A 23765-nucleotide genomic window follows, 5' to 3' on the forward strand; every position below is an offset into this window, starting at 1 on the left:
ATTCATACCTTCAATTATCTGTACCTTTTCAATTATTATTACTGTTATTGTTATATATGTATATTGTAAAAATAAATATAAATATAAAAATAAAATAAAATAAATTTCAAGAATAAAAAGGACCAGAAATACAAGTTATCCGAGAGTAATGTGATGATGATTTGATTTAGGGGAGAAACGGTGGCAGTAAACATGAGGCCGAGGTCCAAATGCAATTGCAAACCCTATGCATGTGGTGTGGTCTCTCCTTGTTGCTTCACAAATTTCATCTTCCCCTCTTTTATTATTCCCAAGGAGCCACAATTACTAGACATTTAATTATTCTATTATTTGTTGATTCGTCTCCCAACGTCCTCTATTTTTTAGAAGAGAGGCTCTGCACCATATGCTATAATTCCCTACTTTATTTTTATTGGGAACTTATGACACCCTTTTGAAGGTCACTAATCGTACATATACTATACTATACGATGAATTATCATGATGGACTAATTTTTATATTCTCCACATTAATAAAAATTAGTGGTCGAGTAAGTTATGAAGAAAATTATTTTTTTAACCATGAAAGTTTGAACTCTTTTTATTGAGATGAGCTTTCCTCGTCAGCTACAAATTCAAGATTAATCATGTAATATCTGTGTGGGTTATCAAACCATTAATAATCGCTTTCATACTATTTCCTTTTTTGGTCTTCAGTTTCCTACTAGCATTAATTGTCTTATTATGTTTTTTTTATACACAAGTAAGCCATTGTCTTATTATGTTTAATTAGACCATGTGATATACACAACACATGAAGAAGGTGAAGGAGATCAATTAGTGAGTATAGATAGCTGTAAATTTTGCGCGCTGTAAGGGAAAAAACCATCATGTGACTTGAAATTTCCGGGTGAAAAAAAATAAAAGAAAAGAGAAAAAGTGAAAAAATGTGAAGTACTTTGACAGTGACAGATAATAAAGGGATTGAGAAAAAATCATTGAATTAATTAATGATTTAGATATAGGGGACCGACTAGGCTTTAACATACGAGACTTGATATCCATAGACCAAATCTTTAGAAGGGACTGAGAAGATATCCACATCGTCCTCTCTACTTGTCCAATTACACAGGAACCTCCATGAAAATTATCAGCAAAAACGAAACCCTGGAAGGTGAGTTCAGTGGCATGCAGTTGAGTTGAGATATATTAACAGAGCACGTAGACGAATATGGTCTGGATTGGCACGTAAAACTTCACCTGAAATGAAGACAAAAATGGGGTGGGCAGGAATTGATGAAGGCTGATGTGGGATTTCAGTAACCAGGGCATAGCATTTGCCTTTAGTTGTGTCTATACCTGGAGCGGACACATTTTTGTACCATGGTTCAGTGGGCAGCCCCTGCTAGCTACCAGTCCACCTAATGTACCCATTTATGAATTATAAACAACCATACTCGCCCCTTCTTACTTGCACCTGTATTTTATTTTGATACCATGGGACCACCATAACCCCTCGTCGTTCGATAATTGCCTCCATACCATGCAACATGCTTCTCCAATGCCGGCTTTTGAATTGGTTAATCACCGGTGCTTTACACGACGATACGAAACAAAAGATAAAAATGAAAACTCTCTGACACCGAATTAATCAATATATGTATGGTTAGCTAGTTTCCTTGGCGTTCACACAAACTCATCAGGGTCCTTTTGGACCACATTCATATTGGTCCCTTGTTTTCCTCAGTTCTTGATCTATCAATATCCCCACAATTACAACGAATATAATTAATAGGCTGCTATTTCAGGCTTTTAACAAATGCTGGATAACTGCTAACCTTAGCTTAGTAATTAATATGTTAAAACTTTTTATCAAATCATGAACACTAGCAAAAATCCAGAGTCTGAAAAACTTTTTTATCTCATTATTCTGAAAATGACTCGATACTGATAGACTAATCCCATAGGTACAATATCTAAAATTTTGAACGCCATTGTGCCAAAAGAAAGAGAGGGAAAGAAAAAACATTGAGAATGACACCAGTCAAAGAAATAGATCAGCAATTTCACAAATTTAGTGCTTCAGGGATGTGAAATCACGTAAATACGGTCTCCTTTTGCTTGAGCAATAGCACATTATTACTACTACTTATCTTCATTACCTTAGATCTTAATAATGGAGGAAAAACAAAGTCAGAAGTGGTTCAGAGCCGAGGCCTCTGGAGGCAACGAAAGCCTGCTCCATATATAACAACAGCCTTGATCAGGTCTCTCAGACTCTCGCAAACGCACTTGAATAGCAACAATATCAGGCTTCTCCTCGTGACCAAACATTTGGACAACGTCTGCCACACCTGCTGCACTTCGATCCTCACTAATGCTGTCAGGCGATTAGCTCCTGCTCTTAAGAAACCTTACTTCCCGGAGGCTGTGAGTCTTACCACATGAAGCATTGCCTCCAGTTCATCCAGCAACTATCTTCTGGTAGCTTGAACCATAAGATCCGCACCCTTTAGGCGCGACAAGAATTAAACTGGGAAACCAGACTAGAAATATTGATAATTCACGAGACAACACGCATGTATAGCTAATCTAGGAATTTCTAAGAGCAGCTAGACATCTAAATCGCTATATAGATTTAAGGACAACAGATAGACATGACGAGTAATAAAGTAGACAAGATCATTTATAAGATAATACCTGAATAGCATCAACTATGAGAAGGGCAAAGATATATTGGCAAAAGCGCTTGCTGTCTCCCCTGCATCGCAGGCTCTATGTGCACTGGCGATGCGGGTTGTTGTTAGACGCTGTATTATCCCTTTAATTTGGCTTTGGCAAGTGCCAGTTCGAGCAGCGATCGAAGAATTAATAAGCATTTGAGAACATTTAACTCACCAGCGCAGCATTCCTCTCCATGGCCTTCGCCACAGGCCCACAGCCAGTGCTGTTCCGTTGAAAGCCTTCCTAACAACATGCACAGACAATTTTCGAGTAAGATCCATTGTTTAGGCTAAAAACGACACTGTTTCATGACAGGCTGAGCGGCTTTCGCAGACAAACCGTAGGTTCTACAACGGTAGGTGCCCTTTTTGCTTCTTTTATTTTTGACATTCCCCCCCCTCCCCTCAGTCTCAGATAGATGGCTGCTCGATCAAGCAGCTATCGAATATTAACCGTACGCGTGGCCTTCTTTTGTTTTTTTCCATCAACTTTCCTGGAGCCCTCGAATCACAGTTAAGCTGCACATTTCGAGTTCTTAATCTTTAACCTCAGCGATCCATTGTATTTGAATCAGTTCAGTCTTCACCGCGGTCTCAATCTGAGCCATCAACTTGCACTCGCGAGTCACGAGTCATCTCAGCCTTCATTAATTTCAGCCGTCAGAATTCGTACTTTCGGTCAAGCCACTTCATCTCTGGATATTTGATCTCAGTCGTCCACGTGTACCTCCTATCTTCTGCCCTTGTAGTGTTCGATTGAATGCCACATCCAAAGCAGTAACCAAACATCTCAAAAGATGAAGAAGGTGGCATCATTGAGAGTTGGGCTATGGTGGAAGAAATGCAAAGAAAAGAGGGAAATGTGTTGCTGTAAAGAGGAGATGGTGAGGTTTGAAGAGTTCGAAGCTTACTGAAGAGAGACATAATTGCGTGGTGGGCTCTCCGCTGCGCACAGAGAGAGTTTGCAAAATTTTTTTATTTTTGTCGAAGAGTTTGCAAATTGACGATGACGGAAGCCAAGGATTAGAGAGGTGAGATAACTGGAGCAGGGTGCGCAGAGTGTAGGTTAGTGGTGTCAAATCAGAAGCATATATGCAAGGGTAGAATGGAGATTTCCGAAATGTGGAGCAGCACCGACTGTACGCATAAGATTCTTTGAAAAGACCTTTTATCTTTTCCATTACTATAAATTAGCTTCTAAAAGGCTATGGGTATGGGTTAAAAATGATGTCAAAATTTAAAAATAATTTATCTTAGAATGTAAAGGCAACGAATTAAAATATTATTTATTATTTTTTCAAAAAAAATAACTAAAATATTTATGTTTAGTTAAGTTATAAATAATTAAAATTCTGAATATTTAGAAAATAAAGAAAAAATTAGCTATCCAATATTTATAAAAAAAATTAGTTATCCAATATTATATATTGAAAAATTGAAATTTCTTTTTATGATGTAGAAAATGATAGGCATGGAGCTTGAATTATTCTTACCTATTTATCATTAGATATTCATCATTATAGTAAAAAAAAGAAGGATTCCTCTTATTATATATCTATCAATTATTACTTCTCAAACTTACTTTCTCTCTCTACATATACATATAAAAGTAAATCAGAGTCAAAGGCAAAATAAATCATTCCAAACCCATTCATAATGTAAATAAAAAATATTTTTAAAAGGAAAAGAAAATAAAAAAGTTATTTTCTAATAATAAAATACTTATTTTACCCTTTATTTAGACAGTTAAAATAAACTATTGTAAGAATAAAAAGATAATTTTTATTATTCCATATTTACTTTTATCTCCAATTTAGAAAGAGTTTTTTTATAGGTTGCATGATTTATTTTTTCAATTTATTTTTCTCTTTTTCTTATTTTTCTTCTATTCAAATAAATAATATTAAAAAATAAGTTTATTTTCTTCTTTATTTTTTTCCCTCATATTTTTCCTCAATCCAAATATATTATTAAATTTACAGTAAAAGAAAAGCGTAAGTCCAGTAATTGAAACCCCTTGAATAAAACGGAATACATCAACTGGGCACAAACTGCGAACAAACTAACAGTGTTGCAGTCATGCACCAAGAGAAAGAAGTTAAGCATAAACCGGAGTCTTCTCTCACTGAGAATTAAAGGTTGTCTCCAAACACAACCAAACCCACAACTCCAAGATTGCGCAAAAGCCAGCTAAGAGGTTTTAAGGGAAATAGCTGAAGACTGAAGGAGCAGGCAAAGTTCTAAGACGATCTCAATAGCCATCAAGGACCAAAGCCGTTGGCGAAGCTCTTACAAAACACTACCCCAACCAACTGAACGAGTCTTTGCGTTATGGAAACTCCATCCTAAATAGCCCTCACCTTGAAGCCTATCATTCGGTATGCAAATTAAAAATCAAAATTTTATTCTCTTATTTTAAAAAGTTGACTTACGTTTAAAAGAAACTCACATAAAATTTGCAAAATCAATGACTTTTAATGTATTGATTTGGGAGTTTGTTTATAGGATTGGAAGATTTTGATTTATTATTTTTTATAGTAAAACTCTTTTAACATAGGGTTCTATATTTAGTAGCCAAGTAAATGTACAGGGGCTCATAACTCACCAAGGGTTACCTATTCTTTCAAGTCCTACAATTTGAGATTTTATTTTAAGTTTTTGTAATAATTTCCTATTCGCAAATCTATCAATTCCTTTTTCATTTAAAAAAATGTAATTTTGGTCCATAAAAAAATTAAAGAAAAACATTTATAATTATGAAAAATAATTTTTTTACTAATATAAATTACATTTAAACGAAATAATAATAATAATTATTAAGGATAAAATAAATATTTTTTATTTTTTAATAATAAAATACGGAATAAATCATTTTATTTAGATTGTTGCAAATTATAATCCCGCTAACGATATTCATACAGAATAATAATTGAAAAATCTTAAAATAGTTATCAGAGATTGAGAAATAAAATGTTTTATATGCTAACTCTCTATATTTCCTATAAATTTTAAATTCTCTCAAAAGATTTCTTACAAGTAGGCACAAATTCTCCTAACATGTCCTTTTATAATTAAATCTTAAAATTTCAGTATAATATTATTTATTTATTTAATTAAATAAATAAATTATAATTATAATTTAAAATTTTAATAAACAAGTCATATAAATATTTAAAAACTTTTAATTAAGTCATTATTTAATTAATTAGATCAAAATCGTAATTTTTTAAAATTATAATTTTATTTCAATATCAATTTATATATAATCAAATCTTACTTAATTTAATTTCTCATTATTCATTTCACTTTGTATATTAATTTTAGCATTACTTTGTATATTAATTTTATAATCAATGCTAATAAAGAATAAATGAGATATTTCCTAATTTAAGTTAGGGTGATAAATCCTATCTCAATCACTTAAATTTTTTTTTTGAAATGGAGATTGGGGATTTGGGGAACCTGAAACCTCTCATATTTATACACTTACCACCAGATTAAGTCTATGAGTACAATCACTTAAATACATTTATATAGTTCCTAATATATCAAATTTATCAACTTTGTTACTTATAAATCAAATAACGTATAGAATGAATCAAAACAAAAAATTCTATATAAAATTATTTATTGATTTCGAGTTAAATGATCACTTGCACAACCATTACTTGAGTAATTCATAGACACATGTTATTTTTTATATGCATTTCTCAGATAGGTCAATTGAGTGCACTTATTCATAAAATAAGTATTTACATATTAGTTATAAATATCTCACATATATGATAAAAATATCGATAAAAAATATTTAGAGACTTTATTTAAATGCAATTAAAATCTCACAATTATAATCACATTATAATTTTATTTGCATAATAATATAGTTTCATAGATTTTATTTTTACTTGATGTTTAATTAATTTAACACTAAAGATAAATAACAGCCTTTATTTTAGATTGAAAATTATATAAAATAAAATGTCCGGCTACAACAAACTAATTAGCTGTAGTGCACATCACTAACCGTCAGAGCAGTTTCTTTTGATTTTTCTTTAATTTTTTGTTGTCTTTCTGGTTTTTTCTTTTACCATCAGATTCGGACTTGCGTGTTGAGGGATTTTACTTGATTTATTATTGTGTTGTTGAGGGTTTCGATTGGTTGTCGGGGAGAGTATTGTGTTGCATTGATGTGGCATCTAGGAGCCGCGCCGCTATGTCCGGCGAGTTTCGCTCCCGTATGCCATGATTGGCATGTTCTCTTCTCTTGTGGCCGGTTGGGTGGTCGTTTTTCCAGTGGCCTCTCAGTTTAGTTCTATTTGCTTATGCTTTTTTTCATGTTTGAATCTGAAACCATTTGCAGTGGTGGATTGGTGGCGACAAGAAAAGAGTGGGGTTTGATCAGTGGCTTCATTGGTGTGGTGGTGTCCTCGGTTCTGATAAAATTTAATAAAATAGTGGCGGATCTGTTGTGTTTTTCATTTTGATTTTTAATTGGTTCGGTCGAGTATGGTTCGATTGAGTGTTTGATTTGATTTGTTCTAATCTTCATATTGGTTCCTTTTCTATTATTTATTTCAATTGAAACTTTTACTAAATCCTGATATACATAGTCCATTGGACCTTATGTAATATATATTACACATTTGTTTTTTAAATGGGGATTTGTTCTAATAAAGCAATGGCTTCAGCATCTGCTGTGTTTTTCATTTTGATTTTTAATTGATTCGATTGGATGTTTGATTTGATTTGTTTTACTCTTTCTGTTGGTTCTTTTTCTATTTTTTATTTCAATTAAAACTTCTACTAAATTCTGTTGTATATAATTCATTGGACCTTATGTAATATATATTACACATTACTTTTTTTGTATAAAAATTAAAAATTAAAGAAATAAAATTTAAAATCTTTAAAATTTATTCAGATATATCATTAGGTTAAATGTGAGTTTATATAACATTGTTAAAATGAAAAATAAAAAGTGAGATGAATAATTTTCTTATGCTTCAGGGTTTTTCTCGACACCCGGTCAATGGTTGATTGGATCGTCCGACTCAGCCCAGGAGATCTATCACATACTCCACATCACAGCCCATTCAAGTTGAATGCATGTGGACCCACTTTCTTCAAATCCTTCGGTGCCAAATTTGTTGCTGTAACCATTTTTTCTTTTTCTTTCTTTACCAAATTTGAAAAACGTTAGAAACGCCAAAACTGTTTTTTCTTCCAATAATCTCTTCGATCACACTGACACTCAAGAGCTCAGCAAGTTATTCTTCACCACCACAAACCCTAATCTTTATATAGATTTCAATTCTCATAATCTTAACTGCTTTTTCAGATTGGGAAGTCATGACCACTGGAGATCTTCTCGACATTCAACCAACTGAACTCAAATTCCCATGTAAGTTTCCGTGTTCGTTTCCTTTTCCTTGTTTGCTTTCCGAAATAACTTGGTGAAAGAAAGACAATTTCTTAGGAAGCAAGTGAGATTAGATTCGACGTTATGAGAGTATCACTTCAATTACATGGGGGGCTGAGAATGTGTGTTTGTTCGCTAGGAAAAGGAAATCAAATAAGTAGGAGGAAGCTGGAAGTTGAAAGATTTAGATCGAAACTTTTAACTTTTTTTTTTCTTTTTTTGGGAGGGCAACTAACAGAGCCAAATTGTGTTGTGTTATTGTTTCCTATCTTTGTTCCTTAGTTGAATTGAAGAAGCAGAGTTCATGTTCTATGCAATTGACTAACAAGTCAGACAAGTATGTTGCCTTTAAGGTAGGTTCTCTTTTCTCGTTGTCCATATTAATGCGGGTTGATTGCGATTTTTATTGCCTAACTAGTTAGAATTGACTAGGTTAAAACGACCAATCCCAAGAAATACTCTGTTCGTCCCAACACTGGCGTCATTTTGCCTGGGACCACTTGCAATGTTTCAGGTAAATATTCAGTAACCACTGATGATAAAAAAAACTTTCTAATCATGGGTCACAAATTGCTTGCTGATGCGTTTCTTGCATCTCATCTCTTTAGCTGGTGATTTTTGCGTATGATATAATTCTACATGTAAATCTTGGTAAACTTTTTTGTTCCATGAACTCTTGTAGTTTCGGTTAATATTTTCGCTTGACAAATTAACTTATTATGGAGTGGATCCTGGCAGTTACAATGCAAGCTCAAAAGGAGGCACCCCATGATATGCAGTGCAGGGACAAATTCCTTCTTCAGAGTGTTGCTGCTCCTGAGGGTGCAACCACAAAAGATATAACTGCAGATATGGTAGGAATGGATAGCTCCTCATTAGGTCTTGTTTTTCTCCTCCTTTTTTTCCACATTAAGACTTAAAATGTCTCTAATTTGTTTTTGCAGTTTAATAAGGAGGATGGTAAGGTTGTTGAGGAGTCCAAATTGGGTGTAGTCTACATCCCTGCTAATCCTCCCTCACCTGTCTTGGAAGAATCTGAAGAAGGGTCCTCTCCGAGGGCTTCTGTGCTTGAGAATGATGATCAAGATTCATCCTTATTTGAAGATGTAAGTTTTTTTTCTCCTTGCTGCATTTGCTTCTGTGAAGATATCCACATTTGTGCACAAGGTTTACCATAACCACTCAACATAATGTTGTAATTTTCAGGTATCCAGATCTTGTGTGGAGTCTAAAGAGAAATCTTCAGAGGTAAGTTGTCATTTTCATTTTTGCAGAAAATTTGATCACTGGCTTATTTTATGTATTGCATTTTAATATATCCCAGTGGGTCAAGTTCTTCAATGGCTTCAATATTTCCGAGTCAATACTTGTTCAAGGAAAAATGAAAATTCAACGGCTTCTTCACTGTTTTAAAGATTTTTCATGCCTTGAATGTCTGGCAGAAATCCACAAATTCAATACTTGCAAAAATTGTCTACAAATTGTTCTCTATGAAGTGTTTCATATTTCTTGCTTGAATGGAGGGTTTCGAGGGTTTCATATTTCTTCTTGTGGATGGAAGTATTCAACACTGTTCCACTTGCATTGTCTTCCCTTTTCACATTGTTACTTAATGTTATTCTCATTGAAATGCTCAAGTATGGTTTCCCTTAGAGTGATCCTGTAGTTTGCTTGATGAGTTCTTGAAATTTTATGCTGAAACATAAAATAGACTTGAATATCGAGTAGAGCTTTAGAAACATGTTATGAACCCAGAGCCCATCAATATGATGCAATCTAATATTTTATGTGTTTCTGCGGTTGAGAAGGCTTTTATAAGTGAATCTGAGTAGAGCTTTATAAGTTAATTACTTTTTTTTCTTTCTTATGTAATTTTGCGAAGCAATTTTTATGGATTTTTCAGGTATTGTCAATGATTTCGAAGTTAACTGAAGAGAAAGCTTCTGCTCTGAGGGAAAATCAAAAGCTACGGCAAGAAGTTGTATGATTCCTTTGCCACCTTAGATTGGGGAACTCTACTTTGTAGTTGTTGCAAACTTGTTTCTCCTTTACTTTGATAGGGAAAATATTGTTGTCTTATTGACCATCTTGCCTTCATGTTCTAATTACTTGTCACAGGAAAAGATGAGAAAACAAATTAGCAAAAATCGTGCTGGTGGCTACTCTTCATTGTTTGTATTGCTGGTTGGTTCATTAGGCATCCTGGTTGGTTATCTTATGAAGAGAACGTAGGAAACTACTAAATGAAGTGTTATTTGTTTGGTTGAGTGCTGGTTTTAAAGTTTTCAGCCTGACCCTATTTTTGGAACTTCTAGAACCTAGTTATTATTTTGTAAAATCAGTCTGATGTTTTGAAGACGACGAGCCCAACTAGTGAATTGTGGTTGTGGCACAGTTATTGTTGTTTCAGTCGCGAATGGATTGGATTGATTATAAATCCATTTATTGCTGCTCTGTATTCTTCTACCTATTATTTGAATGAAATATATTTTTCATTTGATCAAAGGTTGGAACAGGCGCGACCGCACAAGGAGCTTCTTGGCGTATTCAGGTCCTAAATTGTAGACGCGATTCATTCAATTTCTACTTCGGGTATTGCAATTAATAGGTGAATTGAATTTGAGAGAAACTGAGATGGCAGTCTCAGATAATTCAACTAGAGGTTTAATTGAATCGACCTGATGATGGATGGACAAAGCAATACAAGACGAGCCATTTAACATAGCTTGTACTAGTCTTGGCAAGGCCTGAGTGGCAAGTTTTCTTATGTTAGGAATGTTGTAGTTTTGGGCGATGAGTAGCCCTGTGCAATCGGTCGGTTCGGTTCCGAACCGAACCGAACCGATAAAACCGAAAACCGATTTGTTGAAAATTTTAAAACCGAAAAAACCGATTCTGAAGGTATAACCGAACCGAATCGAACCGATAAAAATCGGTTCGGTTCGGTTCGGTTAAAACCGAAATTTTTTTTTAATTTTTTTTTATTTCAAAAAAATAATTTAATAAACATTCTAGACATTTTCAGATGAGAAAACTGACATACCAGAAAAAAGAAAGAGAAAAATTACAGTAATTTGTAATTAATTGAAGCAGAAAAAAGAAAATCCAGCTGCTACCCTCCATGCATTTTGGCGAGTCACTCCAAAAGGCTAAAATTGGCTGGCTGTCCTCTCCATTATTAGAGAGAGACCAGCAATACAAGGTCTAGAAGCGTCCATTATGATCATCTTAATTTGGTTATAGAGATAGACGAAAACAACCATGGGAACCTCAGCTCTTCTCGTATACATATGGAAGAAGGGAACCAGAAACATAGCATATAAGAGGAAAAGATTCTACTGTCAAGAAATTAAACCGAAAAGCGGTAGTACCTCTGCTCTCAAGAGATCAGTCCACGGTCGGCGGCGAAACTCACCAAATCGACGGGAAAGAGGTTAATGGTCGACGGTCAGCGGTCGGAGGTCGACGTGAAAGAGAAAGAGAGGCCAGGGGGAGGAATCGGGATTCGAGAGAGAGAATAGGGTTCGGGGGGGAATCGGGTTCAGGAGAGGAGACTGCAGAGGAGATCGGGATGAATGAAGGGGTTCAGGGGTTGGGCTGCTGAAGCGTACGATAGGCTAGGTCAGGGGAGGGCTCGGGCTCAGGCATGGGCTTGGGCCTTGCCAAATCGGTTTTTCGGTTTGATCGGTTATTTAACATGTTTAAATCGAACCGAACCGAAAACCGATTAATTTTAAATATACTAATCGAACCAAACCGATCAGACCGATTAACCGAACCGAAAAACCGAAATTAATCGGTTCGGTTCGGTTTTTTGGTTTAAACCGAAATCTGCACAGGCCTGGCGATGAGGCTCCGCATGGTGTTCCTAACATGAATGAGAAGATTTTCCTTGCTTAGCCCATTCATCCTGTCAATATTTCCTGTTGGGAATTAGAGCTAGAGAGGTTTGTGCAAGAATTTATAATTTCTCATGTCGTAATTCTCATGACTCTTATTTAATATTAGGATAAATTATGCTGAATTTTAGTATAATTAATAAATTAATTTTTATATTTTTAAAATTAAATATTTAATTTTTTTATAATCAATTCATTTAAAATCAGAGATTTTTAATTATTTTTACTGTTAAAACTGTGAAATATCTTTATTATTTTTTTAAATGGATAAATTATATTTGAGTTGATAAATTTTAACATAATTAATTGATTAATCTTTATATTTTTAAAAGCGTATACTTAAATCTCTATAATTAATATGTTTTTATTTATTATAATTTAAATATTTTGATCTTTCCTTTTTTATTTAAAATAACACTTAAAATTTCTATTAACTTATTTATAATATCTTAATTTAATTAATTTTTAATATTTTTTATTCTTTAATTTTTATTCATTAAAATATTTCGATACTTATAATTTTAAAACTTTTAAATTTTGGCTATTTTTAAGTGGTATTAAATAACTTTTAAATAGGTTGTAAATTTTTATAAGGAGCATAGAAAAAAATTATACATGCAGAAAAAATTTGATCATTTACTAATTTTAAACTAATATTTATAATAAATAAAAAAATTATAATTAAAAATAGAGAAATCGAAAGATTTAATTTAAAAAATATAATGACTGATCCATTAATTATGTTAAAATTTAAAGACTAAAGTGTAGCTTATTCAATATAAAATTATTCACTTATTGTACATAAAATTTTAATAATTTAAAATATTTATTTTCTTTTGATTATTAACTAAAATTTTATAAATGGAAATTTTTGAAATTGGACGGATTAATTATATAAAAATTTAAATATTTAATTTTAAAAATATAAAATTAATTTTTTAATTATATTAAAATTTATAGATTAGAGTGTGATTTATTTAAAATATTAATATAATTATTAAATTTGTGTGGGAGTTACGAAGATTCTAACTCCTCTTCCACGGGTCAGCACCCGCTTGCTCAAGTAAATTCGGACAAATTAAATTCTTAACTCCTCTTCCAAGGGTCAAACCCCACTTGCCAAGAAATTTGAAAAATTGGAGGGTGGGCATGAGAAGGAAAATATATTTTAAAAAAAAAACTTAATTGTACGGTTATAAAGGATATTTTAATATAAAAAAAACATCGAACTAAATAATCAAATATAATTAAATTAATCTGATTTGAATCCTTCTAATTTATACACTTGAAAGTTTTTAGCTTATCTTACTGTTTTTCATAAATCATAGGGAAAATTTTTAGTTTCCAAATTAAGACACCCGGTTGTTTCAAAGATTTTGCTTTAATTTTTTTTTTTAAAAAAAAATTTCCATCAAAATTGAACTATATTAATAAATTGATTTCGTTTTTACACTTTAAATTTAATTAAATTGAATTCATTAATAAAATAAAATAAAATAAAATAAAATTCTAGTGAGTGTTGACACCTATACATCATACGCGTGGACGAAGTTAATAAGAATAGAGTATTTCATCAATATAATATTAGAACAATGGCCTTTCAAAGAAAATGTACAAACTCCGCCACTGAAAGTAATGAATTAATGGCGTAAAATTAAAATTTGATAGGAAATCTTAATAACTAAATCAACCAGAATCTTGCCTTTTTATTGGAAAAAGGGGTGGACTTTAATTTTTTTTACAGGAAATATGAAAAGAAAAACAACAAAAAAACAAAAGGATTGGTATGCTCATAAAAAACAGAATTGACAGCTATTCTAAATAGTTATAGATATAACAAAACACATATATTTATCCCTTACATGTAATTTTAATTATTAAGTAAACAACGTTTACATATTAATTTATTCTGGCACTCTTGTGGTCAAAAGTATAATAATTTCTATAAGCGCATAGAAGAAAACCATCTAAATGCAACAAATCCGAGCCTTTGAGGGGGCTAAAAGTCACTAAATTCCAGCCATTTATCAATCATGTTGGAATCCATTAACAGGAAAGATCTCAAACGCAAGGGAGAATGAATCCAAACATTGATCGCATGAGGACACTTGAAGAAATATGATCAATGGATTCTCTCTCACCACAAAAACTGCATTCAGGAGATACATCAGGGAGGCGCTCCTGGAGGAGGTATTTGCATGGCAACCGTTTCATAATTCAACATATACATCTCATAAGAAATGACAGATGATTGAGTTTCAGGAGCTATAGGTGCTGGCCCTGGTCACCGGCAATCATGGCGTCATCGGAATCCATGGCGTATCAACAATTTCCTTTGTTCGTTTAGTAGTAAGATTTGCTTGCGATTTAATTTGAATTAATATTTAAGATAAAGAACAAAATCAAAGCTGTGCAATTGAAATGACAGAGGGAAATAGATGAATAATCATTTATTGAGAATACAAATACAACACAACACATATATAATATCAATTACTAATTCAGATGTGCATCAGATCAGAGCACGAGCATGCAACTAAAACTAATTCTGAAGGATGGGCGCGGGTGCAGGCGCAGTGACGGTCTGATCACTTGGATTCTTCTGCGCTTGGCGTTCGCGAGGACAATTCCACTTTCTATGGTTCCCTTGGTCATGGGAATGTTGTATTCCTCGTGTTATAAACCCCCCGAACATGGTCCCGAAAACAAACGCAACAACTGGCTTCATGCTGCTGCTCATTGATTTGGTTTAATAACCCCAATAATCAAGCTAAAGTGTCAAGTAAATATGGGTTTGCTTTGCATATCTGGGAGGTCAATCGGAGGGGATTTATAGGATCCACATTCTTAATTTCCAGGGACGTGATGCCCAAGCCTTACTGTCGCAGCAGCTGCTGTCGCGTGTCCTGCACTCCACTTCGTGGGTCAAATTGATTTTCTTGTAGACAACTTGGATTTGAAAATTATTACACTAAATTAATCAACGACAGCGATATGTATTCTTATTATTATTTTTTTTTAATGAAGAATTGAACAAAAGAGACCAGTAAGCCTTGTTTCCTTCCATGATTCAGTCATGACATACAAATCCCACAAAAAAAAAAAAATAGTCCACGCATTTTCCTACTCAAGTTGCTTCTTCCCTATGGATTTAAATCTCCTAATTTCGGACAAGGCGAGGAATTTGTTTATGATCAGCTGGTATGGTACAATAATTATCCTTTGTTGATTAACGCTAGAAGTCATAACGATGCATTAAGTAAATGATTGTTATAAAATTAAAATCTTTTGTTAAGGAAGAGAAAAAAAAAATCTGGAATCTGGTCTGCTCCCAGGCTGGAAGAAAGAATACAAATTAGTATAAAAAGCTGTAGGTAGGGACCTGAAATTATATCTTTTGGATGTTTCTGCCATGATTAAATCTAAAAGATATTACATAAAGGATATGTAAGGTAAGGTTATTATCAGCTATGGACCCAAGAGTTTGGCTGCTTCAGGCGATGCTATTCACACTCCACCTTAAAAATCTAAGCTTCATCACCTTTCACTACCAATATTGGCCACAACTGCCATGCACCCACATGGTGGTTGCTAATTATATGTGCGCTATAAAATGTACAGAATCTTTCTTCTTTCTTCCCAGTTAATTTTCTTGAGAATAGCTACTTTTAAATGGGTTGTAAGGCAGCGGCTCTTTTGATTCTTCTTAATCTCATATTTCTCGCTTGCGCTTCTTCTGATAAGGCACCAGCATGTCCCCCTCCAAAAGTGCCCTCTTCATCACCTCCCTCTGCACCAAAGAAGCAGGCCAAATGCCCCAGGGATACGCTGAAGTTTGGGGTTTGTGGCAGCTGGTTAGGGTTGGTTTACGAGGTTGTTGGGACTAAACCAAGCAAGGAATGCTGTAGCCTCATTAAAGGCCTTGCGGATCTCGAAGCTGCATTGTGTTTATGCACAGCTATAAAGGCTAATGTGGTAGGAGTTGCCAAACTTCAAGTGCCTGTTGCTATTAGCTTGCTTCTTAGTGCATGTGGGAAACAGGTTCCTGAAGGCTTCAAGTGTGCTTAGAATCTGTGTCTCTCCATATCTATAATCCATTGAACTTTAGTTTTTGGATTGAAATATGTAGAAGCTCTGTTTTCTTTTTAATAAAATCCATCTAATTAATGTCCTCAAACCTTAGGTGATTCTAGAATATTTTTATAATATTTTAATAATAAATTAGAAGAAAGTACGTGGAGACCCATATAAACATTATATCTTTTATATAATAATAATTTTTCACAAATTATGACTCATGTGAGCATGAAGATAAGGAAGCAGAGTGTGGTTATCTTAATTGTCTTTTTATGACGGTGAGCAACAAGCTATTTAAAAAAAAGTGTTTTCTTTTTTAATAAAGGATCAGAAAACTAGAAATTTGAATAGGAGTCTGTTAAATAAATAAAATTATTTTATTGCTATAAGTTATGATTTAAAGGATATATAAATACTTTTAAAATAAATGAAAAATATTTTGGGTTAATTAATTAAGGAAATTTGGGGCTTTTTTTTCTCTCTCCTCTTTGAGAGTTAGAAATTTTTATTCTCTCCCCTTTTTTCTCCGTTTTTCAAAATAAAAAATAGAAGGCAAACCAAATGAATTTAAGTAAAAAAGAAAATAATTAATAGGTAGCTGAACGTTTTCTTTGGGGTTTAACTGGGATTTTATCAATTTGGTGCCCTGAGAGAAAATTTTTTTGTAATTTAAATTTTAAAAGAACTTAATTGCCAATTTGAAAACGGACCGCCACTTGGAGCAGCGCTTTTAATATATTATATTTTTATAATAATAAATATTTTTAATATATTTTATTATTAATAATTAAATAAAAAATTATTGATATTATAATTTCATCATTATAAAATTAATATTATATTATGATTAAACATATAAAAATAATCTAGTAATATAATACATATTTATCCAATAATAAAATTTTTTAATTATTTTTTATAATATATTTTATTATTTTTAATATACTAATATTACTAAATAATATCAGTGATTTGAGAGAATAATTATATTTGATAACACTAATTTATTTGTTATCATATTTAATATAATAAATTATATTAAATATATTAATTATATATTAAAAAATTTATAACTGATATTATTTTTAATTACGATGTTATTATTATAATATATTAAAAATAATATTATATAAATATATTATTATTATGAAAAATTATATTATTAATAATTAAATTATTTATAATTTAAAAAATTAATTAATTAATATAAATATTTAATATTATAAAATTAATTTAAATTGCTCTTGTGCAACGGTAGAAACACTGTAATTAAAAAATATAATAATGGTTTATCAATAAATTTATATCTATTAATTAAAGTATTACTACACTAATATGTAAAAAAAATATATTATGAAAATAATTAAAAATATTTATTATTATAAAAAATTATATTATAAATAATATTATCAAATTAATATAATATAAACATGTTATTATAATATAACAATAATTAAAAAAATATAGCAATTATTTTTTAAAAAATTAAATTTATTAAATTATTTATACCAGTTAAAAATAATTATCAATTTAAACAGTATCAAAGTACTATTTTTAATAATATTATAATTAAATAGTATGAGTCATAAATTTATTAATATATAATTATTATATTTTATTATTTTTAATATATAAAAATACTATCATAAAAAAATATATTTAAAATTATGATATTATCATGTTAATCATGTATTGGATTGCTTATAATTCATTAAATAGAAATAAATAAATTTAATTATTTAATAAATTAAATGTTTAATTTATTTATTTTTTTATAAATAATAAATAATTCAATGATCTTCTATATATCTAATTATAATATAATTTCATTTCATAACTGATATGTTAATATTTAATATATTTTATTATTAATATTTAAATTAAAAATATTATTTATTTTTTTTAATTTTACTATCATAAAATTAATATTATTTTACTATTAGATATACAGTGCTATATAAAAATAAATTAAAATATAAATTTAATTTTTATAATTTTAAAATATTTATATTAATTAATTTATTTATTTATTTATTTCTCTTTGAAGAATTATAAATAATCTAGTAATTTATTTTTTATGCAGTTTTCTTTATTATTAATTTTTATAATACTATTATATATTAAAATAATAAAATATAATAATTATATATTAATAAATTTATAATTGATGTTATTGAATTATAATAGTATTATAATAATATATTAAAAAATAAAATAAAATATAAATTTATTATTATTATAATATATCAATAATTAAAAAAAATGAATGTGGACTGCCGGTCGACATATTTTTTTTTAAAAAAAAATTTAGCACTTACGTTAAAACCGCAAAAAATGAATTAAATCCTAAATCAGTAAATATTTTCTCTTAATCTTAAATTAACAAATTTTTTTCTTCCAACTGTGAATTGATAAAAAAGCTTTTTGAACTGTGAGGAGACAGGGCACGTGAACTTTGGAATTTTATTTTATATTTTGTATCCAAACACTTTGGCAGAATCATCACTCAAAATTTCGAAACTGCATGAAAAGACCAGACCTACCCAAACAATCGAATATAGATGATGACACACAGATTTCACCTCAAATCCAAATAAATAAATAAGCACTCATGCCCAATTAAATCAACAAGGAATTTTAAGTTAATGAAAAAAAGTCTTTAGGCGCACTGGAATCCTGCAGGAATGCCCTTTCCACAGTAATTCAAGAGCAAGCTTAAGGAGATAGACACATTAAGATTGATGCCCAGAACATTGGCCTTAATAAGGGCAGTGCAAAGGCAAACGGCGGCTTCAAGTTCTACAAGTCCTTCAATCAGAGGGCAACATGGTTTCTTTGGTGGGGTTCCTACTACTAGATGCAGCAGATCGTCCAATAGTTTAACACATACTCCTAGCTTTAGAGCGTCTCTTGGGCAAGTGGCTGTAGGAGCTGGTGGTGGTGGTGGTGGACAAGCTAGGGACCTTGTGATGATGATGATGGGTTGAGCTAACCAAAGTGAATAATAAAAAGTTAAGGGAGAGAAGAAGAGCAGCAGTCGTCTTGGAAGCCATTATTTTTATTCTTTTTTGCTTGTATTGAAGTGAAGTCGCTAGGGTTTATATTATATAGAATGAAACCCATGCGCACTGCCTTAGCTGTCATAAGAGCAACTTGGCCAACAGCCCATCTTCATTCCTTGGAGGTTTCTATATTATTAAATGGTGAATTACTATCTTAATGATTAATTTTTTTTCTTATGATAATATTTAATTTATATTTCACATGATTTATTTGTATGGGGTCATTTATTTTATATTAAAAATTGAGATGAGATTTCTGATGGAAAATGGCTCTTCTTTTTAATGTTTTTCTATTTTCATTTTAATGAGATCCAAATTTGCAAGAATTTCTAGTGTAACTAGAATTAACCCAATTTCTTTTCAAATTTTTCTCCAAATAAATTAAGAAAATAAGTGGACGATTCTATAAATAAGTAAATTTCATTTAATTTTTAATAAAAATAATATTTTGAATTCACTCAAAGAAACAGTAATTGCGCTAGAGTTGATCTAGCACAAGGAGGAACGGAACTATATATATGGTGGTCGGGGCCAAACTTTGTAAAATTTTCATTTATATCCATATACATTTTAGAATTTTTATAAAAATTATACATATATTCTTATATTTTTTTGGTCTATTTTGAAAATTATTTTTATTATTATATTTACCTATAATCATTTTAAATTTAATTTTCAATTGACTCTTGGAATTTTTATACTATTAATTTGTAAGCAACCCAATTGTCATATTTTCTTATAGTATCTTTAAAGAGAAAATAATTTACTTATCCTAATCTAAATCATGTTTTAAAAATAACACATTTAAACTAAACAGAATCTAAATGTCTAGACATCTCAATTAAATTAAATATTGTATAAATACATTTTAATCTCTTTAGAGTCTATTAATATTTAATCTCTTTAATTAAGAGTGAAGACGTTAAACAAAAAACAGCCGACTGTATTGTTTTTTTTTTTGGAAAAATTACTTCTTAATCTCTAAGGTTTAACGTAATTAACACTTTTGTCCCTCTATTTTGGCGACCCAACACTTAAGTCCCTCACTTTCTCTTCCATCCAAATTCGTAGTCCTTCCGTCCATTTAAACAGTTTGGTCAAAGAGTCAAAGGTGAGGTGATAATTTTTTTTCAAAAATACCCTTCTCTCAATGTAAAATTCCTATTTCTTTTCTCTTTCATGTTTTCTCCAGAAGAAAAAGTTGCAGAAAGGATAAGAAGAAGAAGAAAGAAGAAAGGGTAAGGAGAAGAAGAAGAAAGAAGAAAAAGAAGAAGAAGAAGAAAAAAGAAGAAAAAGGATAGGAAGAAGAAGAAAGAAGAAGAAGTTGCAGAAAGGGTAGGAATAAGAAGAAGGATAAGAAAAAGAGACATTTGGGTTTGAATTTTGTGATTTTAAAATAGCGGGATTTTTAGTGAGAGTTAATTTTGTCAATTCACGTGTCCCAAACGGCTATTCTGGACGGAAAGACTACGAATTTGGACAGAAAAGAAAATGAGGGACTTAAGTGTTGGGTCGCCAAAATAGAGGGACATAAGTGTTAATTATATTAAACCTCAGGGACTAAAAAATAATTTTCCCTTTTTCTTTTAAAGCCTTGGCGTTTCTGTTTTGCTAGTGTTTACAGGTCGGAAAATTGGTATATAGTATAAATACCCCTTTACTTTCTCTGTTTTTGCTACTTCCCAACATTCATCTTATCATTCACTACACAAGAAATACTATTAACTAAATCTAAATTTCATTTTAATTTCAAATTTCTTAATTCCAAACATGGAATTAGCAAATGATTAGATAATTTAACACACTTAACGATAAATTATTTACTAATTCACATCATTTACTTTGTACAAAAGAATATGTACAAGATAACCGTGGTCTGTACATGATAGACATGCAAGGTTATTGAAATTAGACAGAATACTATAACTGTTCAAGGCAAGGAAAGACTTGCAATGCTTTTGCCAAGTCATTATGAAGATATGAAGATGAGGCACACATGACCACCATGACAGTGGAGACAACACATTTGGGAAATTATTAGATGGGCTTGGAGTACTACCCTTACACTCACATGCGTCGCGGGGGAAGGATCCCATGTACATGTGAGAGAAGGAGCACTGCTCCTGCTGCTGCATTTTATAGTCCGCCTTGAGCAACAGCAGCATCTGCTCTCCCAAAGGTGTTCTCACCGCTGTATGTCACATACAGAAATCCATCTGCATCCTTCTTTTCATCGTAAATTGTTGACATTACTGCTCCTGCAACATATTCGAATTAAATAGTTAGTTCGTCATTGTTATTAAATTTCACAAACTGCAAAAGTTCAGTATTACCAGCACCATAACATAACAGAACTTATGCACATAACTATATCATAGAATATACTTTTTTTTTAAACAAAAAAAGAAACTTCTTCAGAAAAGGTCAAATACGTAATGCACTTCTATATATAGACCCTGTTCGGTCAACAACTTTTAAAGAAGTGTATAATCTAAAATACTAATATTTAAAGGTTGAGGGAATGAATTATGAAAATTACTTCTTTTAACTTCCAGAAGTGTTTAATCTAAAATACTAATATTTAGAGATTGAAGGAATGAATTATGAAAATGACTTCTTTTAACTTTCAGCTAACCACTATTAGAACAATTATTAGCTACCAAAACGGCTAATATTGCCGAACAAGGCCATACTTTCGCATATAGTTCACATGCATGTATGTACAAACCAGGTGGAAGAAAGAGATTGCTACCTGTTGGTGGGAGTACATTGTCCACAAATATGAAAATAGCCTTTTCTGCGCTCAGTTTAATTCTCTTCCGGATTACATACACAAACTGACCCACTGTCAGATCAGCTGGGACTAGGTATCTGAAAAGATTTAACCAATATCAAAATGAAGACATAGCATTTAAGTGCTGATATCCATCAAAGGAAGATTCAAAACGAATTTCATGGCTACATTCAAGAAATTGATGTGGGTAAAATATTTGCAGCATGATAATGGCTCTTACTTTTTCTTGTCAATGGTGGGAATATCACTTCTCTCAGCCTTCTCCACAATTACCTAGAAAATGCATGAAAATAAAGAAAACTGAATAAAATTGAGAATACAAAGGTGTGAGTTGATGCTAACAATGGTTATAAAGATAAACCATTGCATAATGCAATCAGTAAACAGCATGCAGCCTGAGCAAACCATAACAGTCCAGCAAGCAAGGAATCCAATTAACACCCCTCTAATTGAGTAGTAATCATTAAGTGAACAAAGAATTGTGCTTAGATTGCAACATCAAACACTACTGATGTTATCTCCTTCCAACATTATTGTTTTCCTTTCTTCTTCCCTCATTTCCGTCAGGGAGAGAGAGGGAGGAAGAGAAGGAGGCACCTTTAACAGGCTCAGCCTTCAGCCTAACAAATAATCAAGCTTATATTACTATAACCCCAAAATATGCAACACCATCAAGTCGATCCTATCAGCAAACAAATTTTTAAAATTACTCTTGTTGAAAAGAAGACATGATAGCAAAAGCTTTTGTTCTATTTATTCCAGGCAGGATATTCCCAGCACAGAGGATAAACAAGAACAGAACATTCCATTAAAAGCCCCAGAGAGCATTTGTTAAGAATGACTTATAAAATCTCTATTCACTATCACTCCACTTCAGAATGTAAATGATAAGTTTCTACTCAGCAGAAAACTAACATGAAAATGATGTAGATGCTTCCTTATATAAGCTTTAGACACTTCAGCCATCACAATTGAAGTGAAAAACATTCATTAATCCTTTCTTTATCCTAACTTAGCTGCATTAAGTTACTTAGTGCATCCCCAAAACACAACATCAACAGATAAACTGGAACATCAATTGTAATTATATTCTAATCATTCAATTTGAGTTGAATTCGGAATACTCCATTCATCAACACTGAAAGCATATTCAAAAATCAAGTAACCAAAATTCAACAATCAATTCTCACCGGAATTCTATCTGGGTACTTATCCCTAATTCTTGCAGCCTCAGCGCGCCTCTTCTCTGCAGACGCGTTATTATTTTCAATCAGAAACTAAAAAACCAACCAGAAAACGATTAGGTTTATGAAATAGTAAGCTAAAATCATATGAAGAAAAAATAACCAAAATCATGCTCTAGCTTGAAGCCGCTCCTTGCCATTTTGCTTCAAACTCCTGCGAACTATCAAACACATAAATTCAGGGCCCAAATGAATAAATTAAATATGTTAAATTTAAAAGCTACACCAAATTCAAAATCAATTTAAGAATTAAAAGGAAAAATATCAAATCAAATCATATCAAAACGAAATAGAAATAGACAGAGAGATCCATGAATGAATAACTTTGTCGCGACAACCAAACAGAGTAATACATAAGTTATGAAATAAATAGAGAAAAAAGAGGCAGCCATCGAAGGCTTACACGTAAACTGGATTATGAGACGAGAGATCGAAGGCAAGGCAGTAGCCAGACGCTGCTATCCAAGTATTTTTTCGGTGATAAAAACGGTGGTGATCAATCAATAAGGATATAGGCTACGGCACATGAAGCTTCTTTGATAATCACACGGGATCATTTATTATATTC

At 31.6% G+C, this 23765-nt stretch overlaps 3 protein-coding genes, 1 long non-coding RNA gene and 1 pseudogene across 8 annotated transcripts; 2 read left to right on the top strand and 3 right to left on the bottom strand.

Moving 5' to 3' along the window:
* Positions 1 to 1990: 1990 nt before the first annotated feature.
* LOC110622815 lies at positions 1991 to 3733 on the bottom strand. The gene is made up of 2 exons (XR_002489177.2): positions 2680 to 3733; positions 1991 to 2489 (listed from the first exon to the last, which is right to left on the bottom strand). It is a non-coding gene; the product is annotated as an uncharacterized LOC110622815 (long non-coding RNA).
* A 4114-nt stretch (positions 3734 to 7847) lies between these two features.
* Positions 7848 to 10626, top strand: LOC110620212 (vesicle-associated protein 1-3). 4 transcript variants are annotated; one of them, XM_043949934.1, is made up of 10 exons: positions 7876 to 7968; positions 8041 to 8103; positions 8404 to 8474; positions 8554 to 8635; positions 8730 to 8772; positions 8860 to 8975; positions 9066 to 9227; positions 9328 to 9369; positions 10025 to 10102; positions 10240 to 10626. In XM_043949934.1, the coding sequence occupies exons 3-10, from the start codon at positions 8461 to 8463 to the stop codon at positions 10351 to 10353; spliced, it is 651 nt and encodes a 216-aa protein (XP_043805869.1). In that variant the 5' UTR covers positions 7876 to 7968; positions 8041 to 8103; positions 8404 to 8460; the 3' UTR covers positions 10354 to 10626. The 4 variants fall into 4 exon arrangements, with proteins under 4 accessions (XP_021619550.1, XP_021619559.1, XP_021619541.1 ...); XM_021763858.2 differs by lacking the exon at positions 8730 to 8772 and having other exon boundaries at positions 7848 to 7968; XM_021763867.2 differs by having other exon boundaries at positions 7852 to 8103.
* Positions 10627 to 15558: 4932 nt separating this feature from the next.
* LOC110622214 (putative lipid-binding protein At4g00165) lies at positions 15559 to 16197 on the top strand. Its single transcript, XM_021766649.2, has one exon. It carries the CDS (start codon positions 15693 to 15695, stop codon positions 16086 to 16088), a length of 396 nt encoding a protein of 131 aa, XP_021622341.1. The 5' UTR covers positions 15559 to 15692; the 3' UTR covers positions 16089 to 16197.
* Positions 16198 to 18535: 2338 nt separating this feature from the next.
* LOC110628973 lies at positions 18536 to 19159 on the bottom strand (annotated as a pseudogene).
* A 1795-nt stretch (positions 19160 to 20954) lies between these two features.
* LOC110616460 (autophagy-related protein 8f) lies at positions 20955 to 23759 on the bottom strand. 2 transcript variants are annotated; one of them, XM_021758823.2, is made up of 6 exons: positions 23601 to 23759; positions 23301 to 23358; positions 23144 to 23199; positions 22174 to 22226; positions 21912 to 22030; positions 20955 to 21417 (listed from the first exon to the last, which is right to left on the bottom strand). In XM_021758823.2, the coding sequence occupies exons 2-6, from the start codon at positions 23335 to 23337 to the stop codon at positions 21296 to 21298; spliced, it is 387 nt and encodes a 128-aa protein (XP_021614515.1). In that variant the 5' UTR covers positions 23338 to 23358; positions 23601 to 23759; the 3' UTR covers positions 20955 to 21295. The 2 variants fall into 2 exon arrangements, with proteins under 2 accessions (XP_021614515.1, XP_021614524.1); XM_021758832.2 differs by having other exon boundaries at positions 23301 to 23351; positions 23601 to 23742.
* Positions 23760 to 23765: the final 6 nt, after the last annotated feature.

This window comes from Manihot esculenta, chromosome 1 (assembly GCF_001659605.2).
Source record: "Manihot esculenta cultivar AM560-2 chromosome 1, M.esculenta_v8, whole genome shotgun sequence".
Classification (NCBI taxonomy): Eukaryota; Viridiplantae; Streptophyta; class Magnoliopsida; order Malpighiales; family Euphorbiaceae; genus Manihot; species Manihot esculenta.

Coding starts and splice junctions, on each gene's coding strand:
- LOC110622214 (XM_021766649.2), top strand. CDS start 15,693: ATGGGTTGTAAGGCAGCGGCTCTTTTGATTCTTCTTAATCTCATATTT.
- LOC110616460 (XM_021758823.2), bottom strand. CDS start 23,337: ATGGCAAGGAGCGGCTTCAAGCTAGAGCATGATTTTG. Junction 22,227..23,143: donor AGTACCCAGATAGAATTCCG/GTGAGAATTGAT, acceptor TGCATTTTCTAG/GTAATTGTGGAGAAGGCTGA. Junction 22,031..22,173: donor CCCACCATTGACAAGAAAAA/GTAAGAGCCATT, acceptor AAATCTTTTCAG/ATACCTAGTCCCAGCTGATC.
- LOC110620212 (XM_021763858.2), top strand. CDS start 8,052: ATGACCACTGGAGATCTTCTCGACATTCAACCAACTGAACTCAAATTC. Junction 9,228..9,327: donor ATTCATCCTTATTTGAAGAT/GTAAGTTTTTTT, acceptor TGTAATTTTCAG/GTATCCAGATCTTGTGTGGA. Junction 10,103..10,239: donor AAAAGCTACGGCAAGAAGTT/GTATGATTCCTT, acceptor TACTTGTCACAG/GAAAAGATGAGAAAACAAAT.